General features: G+C 34.6%; 1 protein-coding gene across 1 annotated transcript; it reads right to left on the reverse strand.

Annotated features, from left to right (window-relative positions):
- Positions 1-5,645: 5,645 nt before the first annotated feature.
- LOC112521588 (fasciclin-like arabinogalactan protein 11) lies at positions 5,646-6,650 on the reverse strand. Its single transcript, XM_025130531.1, has one exon. The coding sequence runs from the start codon at positions 6,598-6,600 to the stop codon at positions 5,842-5,844; it is 759 nt and encodes a 252-aa protein (XP_024986299.1). The 5' UTR covers positions 6,601-6,650; the 3' UTR covers positions 5,646-5,841.
- Between the last annotated feature and the right edge of the window lie 223 nt (positions 6,651-6,873).

A 6,873-nucleotide genomic window follows, 5' to 3' on the forward strand; every position in this document is an offset into this window, starting at 1 on the left:
CATAGAGGCCGTGAAGATGGTGCATTGTGGTGGAGGTGGTTGACAACGGTGTAGGAGGTAGTTATGACTGAAGTAGTGAAGATAGTGGTGGTGGTGGTTAGGGTGTAGGTGAGGTGACAATGATGATGGTGGTCAATGGTTGATGGTGGTTGTGGAGGTCGTGGAGGAAGTTGTTGCAGCAGAGGAGTTGAAGGTGGCCAACGGTGGTAGTGTGGTGGCAATGGATGGTGGTAGTCGATGGCCATGGTGGTCATTCTTCTCCTATCTTGTTCCACTTATTTTGGGGGAACAAGAAAATGTCTCTTTTGTCCCTTGTTGTTCCATTTTGTCCAAGATCTTGTCTATATGCATATCACACCACACGTGGGATAGTAAGTTCTTGTTCTGTCCTATGTACCAAACGTAGTCCTAAAGAATAAAACGGGTCTAAAAAGTAATTATTAATTTTAATTAGTAAAAAAGCTATTCAACAAATAAGCTATAAATGAATTAAAATATATAATTGATAATTGAAATCAGGGGTGCTCATGGGTTAGTTTGATCGGGTTGAAGATATTTGAACAACTCAACCCAATGTTTGCGGTTTGGAAAAATCTTAACTCAACCAAACCCAAATCAAAGTGCAACCCAACCTAACCCAACCCGTACGAGTTGGTCGGGTTGGTCGGGTTGATATTTTGGTACATTAAAATATTATTTTACCCTTGAATATGTTATTTTTCTACTTATATTTTAATTTCATCATCAACCATTTGATACAACTTATCCATATTTCTTACGTATATATCACATTCAGTTAACTTTCACAATTTACATATATATGTTCACAGTTACTGAACATATATACAAATGAGTTATATAGAGATGTGAATAGATTTAAAATATGTGTATATGAAAAGCTTACATAATAGTGTAATTGTCTAATGTATATATTAATAGAAATTCAACAATCATATTAAATCCAAGAAATAAAAGAATATTGGCTTCATCGGGTTCGGTTCGGTTCAAATAATAGTAACCCAATATCAACCCGATACCTACGGTTTGACAATTTTACAACTCGATTAGACATCGGGTTACTTCGGGTTGAGTTATTTCGCGTTGGGTTGAGTTGGATTGATCGGGTTGGTCGGGTTTTTGAACACCCCTAATTGAAATATGTCCAAAATATAGCTTGACACATTCGTTACTTTAATTCAAAAAAATAATAATTCAAAAACTTGATATGATGAGAGAGCATATTTGGTGGCTGGTCCAACTCGGATCCTTTTCATATGATACATCACTTTTATGTAGGTGATATGTTACATATATCTACATGATCTTTGTTAATTAGTTCATTTTTCGCATCATAAACTATCAAAACGAATTATTGTATTCCGTGACGGATCCAAGAAATTATTAAATTAATGGGGTGGTGGCATTTGGATGAGACTTGGGGGAGGCAAGCATATGGTCATATGGGACTAGGAGGAAACCATATAAAACGAGAATAAAAATAAAAAATTTAAACTAGTCAAAAAATGTTTTTGATCTTTGACTAGAGGCCTTTCCCCGGTCTTTAGGGCTAGATCTACCCCTTTTTGTATTATCTATACTATATTATAAAGCATTTGACAAAAACTCTTAAAACCATTTTTTATGCTTGAAGTGTTGTTTATTAATGCATATTACTTAAAAATCAAAATTACAAGTAAATTTTACGTAAGTATAACTTATTAAAGCTTAATGTTTGAATTTGTGTAACTAACTACAAATAAACATAATCAAATATATGATAAACATCTTATTTTAAATATAAAATATTTAAAATATAATTAAGATAATCATTGATTTGTAACAAAATACTTAATTATTATCTTTATAAAAAATTATATTATAGAACCAAAAAAATGAATTAAATAAATACACAAAAAAATAGAGAAACTTTAAAGTCATTTTGGTACTAATATCAATATTTTTTTTAATTTTTTATAATATCGACCGAGAAAAAAAAAATGAAACATTAAAATCAAGATGTATCTCGCTGCATTATGCGAATACCCTTCTAGTATAAAAAAATACACAAAAACTAAAAGTGTTTAGGGTGGTCTGAAGTGGGCTCAAATAGTCAGTACTACTATTACTATCCGGGTCGGGCTTAGGCCCTTACTAAATATAAATAACTATTTTATTTTCCTAAAAATTATATATTCTTTTTACCGACTTACGTATTTATTATATTAAAAGTAAAGGAAAATATATCGAAACGTAGAAAGTTTCGTATTGTTCATGCAAGGTGCAATTTTAAATACATAGGATCGTTGACCAAAATATTTATCTCATAAATATTTACCTGTATGGTTCTAAATAACTTGTTATAACCTTTTTTTTTTTTTATTTACTTGGATATCCAACCTGCTATGCGAGCCGACTAATCCCAGGACGACCACCTGCTTTGTAGATAGTCCGGAGTCACAGCATTTGAACCTCTATGGCCGCAATTGGATTTTTATATCTCCTTGGATTTGTACTTGAAACCTCATGGTACTTTTGACCTTTAAAGCCAATCTCGGCACCACCCTTATGGTTCGTTATAACCTTGTTATGGTCCATTATGGTATCAAGGTTTGGTTTTCACTGTCACGTTAACCTCTAGGGCTATACTCTAAGATTTGGCTTCTGTTATAAGGTGTTATAGGTGAATCGTTATCTCATTCTCGTGCTTATAAAATTAAATATGAATTATTTAAAAATTAAAGAAAAAAGTGAGCAAAGACATTTAAGAGATTGAAACCAGATTTTGCACACCTCATATCAGTTTTCTTATAAGCTTTATATAGTTGGTATAAATGGTTTTTCTTTTCTTTTTAGCTTTATAACTTTATAAAATTTAAATTGTTCTATGGATTATTCAGAATACTATAACATAGACAATCATGTATATATATACATACACACACACACACATACGTAGGGGTGCTCATTGGTTGGGTTGATTGGGTTGAATACATTTAAAACTCAATCTAATGTTTGTGGTTTGAAAAATCTTAACTCAACCCAACCAAAACTAAAGTGCAACCCAACCCAAACCGTACGGGTTAGTCAGATTAATACTTTGGTACATTAAAATATTATTCTAACCTTGAATATGTTATTTCTCTACTCATAATTTTATTTTATCATCAACCATTTGATACAACTTATCCATACTTTTTACGCCTATCACATTCAGTTAATTTTCTCAATTTACATATATATGTTCACAGTTACTAAACATACATACAGATGAGTTATATAGAGATATGAATAGATTGAAAATATGTGTATATGAAAAGTGTACGTGATAGTGTAATTGTCTAATGTATATATTAATAAAAATTCAACAATCATATTAAATTCAAGAAATAAAAGGATATCGGGTTGAGTTGGGTTGGGTTGGGTTCAAATGATAGTAATCCGATATCAACCCAATACTTACAGTTTGAAAATTTTACAACTCGATTAGACATCAGATTGCTTCGGGTTGAGTTATTTCTCATTGGATTGGGTTGGTAGAGTTTTTGAGCACCCGTACATATACGTATGCAGATACCACCTTAGAGCATCTCTAACAGATACTCTAAAAATGAGAAATTGAAGGTTTTGTTTTCAATTTTACTCTTAACAAGTTCTCTATGTTCTCTAAAATATAGAAAACAGGAAAAATCTCAAAGTTTAGAGAATTCACTAAAAAGCTTAAGATATGGACAGAGAAATTATTATTTTATTCAACTCCATAGAAATTGAATTATTATTATTTTATATATTTAAAAAAAGTATATTGAGATAATAAACTTTGAGAATATTATAATAATATAATGTATGTTGAATGCTCTAAAATAGAGAATTTGTTGGAGTTAAATGTGATTCTTTTTAAAGAGTTTAACGTTTGTTTTTCTATTTTATAAAAATTATAGAGAACCTGTTGAAGATACTTTTAGGGCGCGCCTTGAAAAACAAAATGGTCTAGTCGTAACTCGTAAGGCTTGAGGTTTGACTTCGTCGCCAAGACACTTTTGCTTACTGGTAATAAGGAATACTTTCACTTACCTTATGATCAAGTAAGTTTCTATTCCACCAAAAGACATTATATGAAAAAATTTACCTGGTAAATACTAACCAGGTAAAAGTTGTCACATTCAGTTACTGTGTTATTAAGACTCTTGATTCTTGTCACCTGTCTTAGCGGATAAGAGTCTCGATCCTTGCTATGTAATAATCATTCAACCTAATTTTCTCATAAATTTCTTTTTGAACATGTTCGTTGAAGTTAGGAAATCGAATCTTTTTAGTTGGTTTGCAAGTGGCTCATTTAAAGTTTACAGTGATATTCGAAGAATTTGCACAGTACCATAAATCAGTAGACCAGTACATTCTACCGTTCAAGATTCTTTAATTTCAGTTTGGTGGTTATTTATATTCATTTTAAGTGTTAGTTTGGGGACTGTGTATCTATATGTTTTGTTTTTGTTTGTTATTTCTTGTTGTTGGTTCATCAGTTGCTTCTACGTGGTTTTAATCCTATATCCAACTCCAAATAACCGTTAGTGGTATGTCGATGCTTTTTTCAGCTTTTTTTCCCTCTCTGAGGACTATGAACTTTTAATACATGTGGGTGCCGGTAATCCACCAATGATAATCCCTTGGTGGTCCATCGGAAAGTCGTCAATAAAACATGGTTTTGCCTTTTATTTCTACTATACAAGTATAAAAACACTTTTGGGACCCATAATTGATGATACATTCTGTCGGTAATCGTTTAAAACTCGTCAGTAATGTCTGTCAGTTTAGGTTATCGGCTAAGTCATCATCAATGGATATATTAAATCTAAAATCTGTCGGTAATGATTTTCACTTATAGTTTTACACGTCAGTAATTAGGAATGGTGATTTGCCCCGACCCGGTGGGGAACCCGGTTCACCTTACCCGAACGGGGACGGGGATTCCCCGCTAAAACGGATCCCGGGGCCGGGGATCCCCAGTAGACTCAAACCGAGGATGGGAGATGTTACTCAAACCGGGGCCGAGACCGGGCCGAGGATCCCCGATAAAATCAAACTAAAAGATACTATTTATGGGGATTGACCGGGGTTTTACCAGGTTTTGACCGGAGATTGCTAGAGATTTGACCGGGGACGGGATGATAATCCCCGTACCCGTTGTCATGTCTATCAATAATAGTCTGCTTTTTGTAGTGATGATTAATGGTTTGTTTGTTAACGGCTTAATGGGCTTAATGCGAGTTACTTCTTATTTGACCAGTTGTACACGACTGTTAGGATGTGGCTTAATGATATAAAAAGTAGATTATTGGGTAAAATTGCAGGGAGGGTTTTAGCAGAAAGTCAAGTTTTTTCCAACCTTGTCTTTCCAAATTAAAAAACACGTTCATTCCGTCAATGAAAAAATCATCTTAAACAAAACATTTTAAATCTATACAGACAGATTATTTCACACAGACAATTTTATACATACAAAACTTAATGGAAAAACCAACGAAACAGATTTCGTTCAATTTTATGGAGAATGATAATTTATATAACGGTTAATATATTTGAAATTATAAATCTTTTCGACTTTAATTCTATTCAAAATACACATACAAGTATTTTCAAACCGAAAATGTAAAACCAAAAAGTATATAAAATTCAATTAATCGAACGTACCCAAGTACAGTAACAAAATGGATGGCACAGATGACATAGGTTGTAATAATTCAAAAAAGCAAGCATCGCACTCTATAATTGCCCTCCAAAGAATAAATTCAAAAACTGGGCCCACCCGCATATCCGATCTGTCATCATCGTGACCGTCTATTTTCACAAATAAAACATTCCGATGAACGCAATCGCTTCTATGGATCCCACGATCAAGCCATGCAAGTGAGCGCCAAAACTAACGGCACCAGAAGCATCGGCGCTGGCACTACCGTCATCGGTTGCCGGAGTTTCGTCATCGCTGCCGGATTTCTTCTTTTTCACAGGCTCCGGTGCCGGAGCAGGAGACTGTGGACCAAACAAGCTCATGGGTAACAACACTTTGTCCACCTGATACACTGCAAGAGTACCATCGGTGTAGATCGTATTCGCCACCGTCGCATCCACAACGCCAGTGGTCACATTCACTTGGTTGCCGGAGGTGGTAATATTTAACGGAAACTTATTGCTGGCGCTATCTCCGGCCTGTGTTCTAAGCGGATTACTAATGGTTTGAAACTGTGAAGTAGAAAGGAAATTTGGGACAACATGAAACTGTAACAACTCCACTTTCTGTTGATCGGAAAGAGAGTTTAGGGTTCCGGCTTTGAGACCGGAGAAAGCATTGTCGGTGGGAGCAAATACAGTCATTCCCTGATTGGAATTATTTAGTTGTGTATTGATTTGATTACCCACTTGAGTCATGCCAAAGAGGCGGATGAGGGTGGTGAATTGGCCGGCTTTTTCAAGAATCTTGGTAATGTTGGTGGGGCCAGCCGGTGCCGGAGCCGGAGCTTGAGCAAGGGTGGTGGTGATGCATTGCAGGATGAGTAGTGGTAGTAAGAATCTGATGGTGGGTGATAACTGAGAATGGGTGGCCATTTTTTTAAAGAAAAAGAAAGGTGAAATCTTGAAATCTTGAAATTATGGGATGGGGATGATGAGGGTTTGTAGCAAAGAGGGGTTTTATGGGGGTGAAGAGATATAATGGTTTGGTGGGATGTGGTTGTTTTAGTTGAAAGGGTTACAATTTGAGTTGGTGGTATGTTACAATTATAGTTAAGGTGGCACCTTCAATCCCATTATATATATCACCATCTCTTCAACTCATAAATTTAAATTTGATCATGCAATTAAGACCTCAAAAAGTGCTTA

The sequence above is a fragment of the Cynara cardunculus genome (genome assembly GCF_001531365.2).
Source record: "Cynara cardunculus var. scolymus isolate 2C chromosome LG 11, CcrdV1, whole genome shotgun sequence".
Lineage (NCBI taxonomy): Eukaryota > Viridiplantae > Streptophyta > Magnoliopsida > Asterales > Asteraceae > Cynara > Cynara cardunculus.

Coding starts and splice junctions, on each gene's coding strand:
- LOC112521588 (XM_025130531.1), bottom strand. CDS start 6,600: ATGGCCACCCATTCTCAGTTATCACCCACCATCAGATTCTTACTACCA.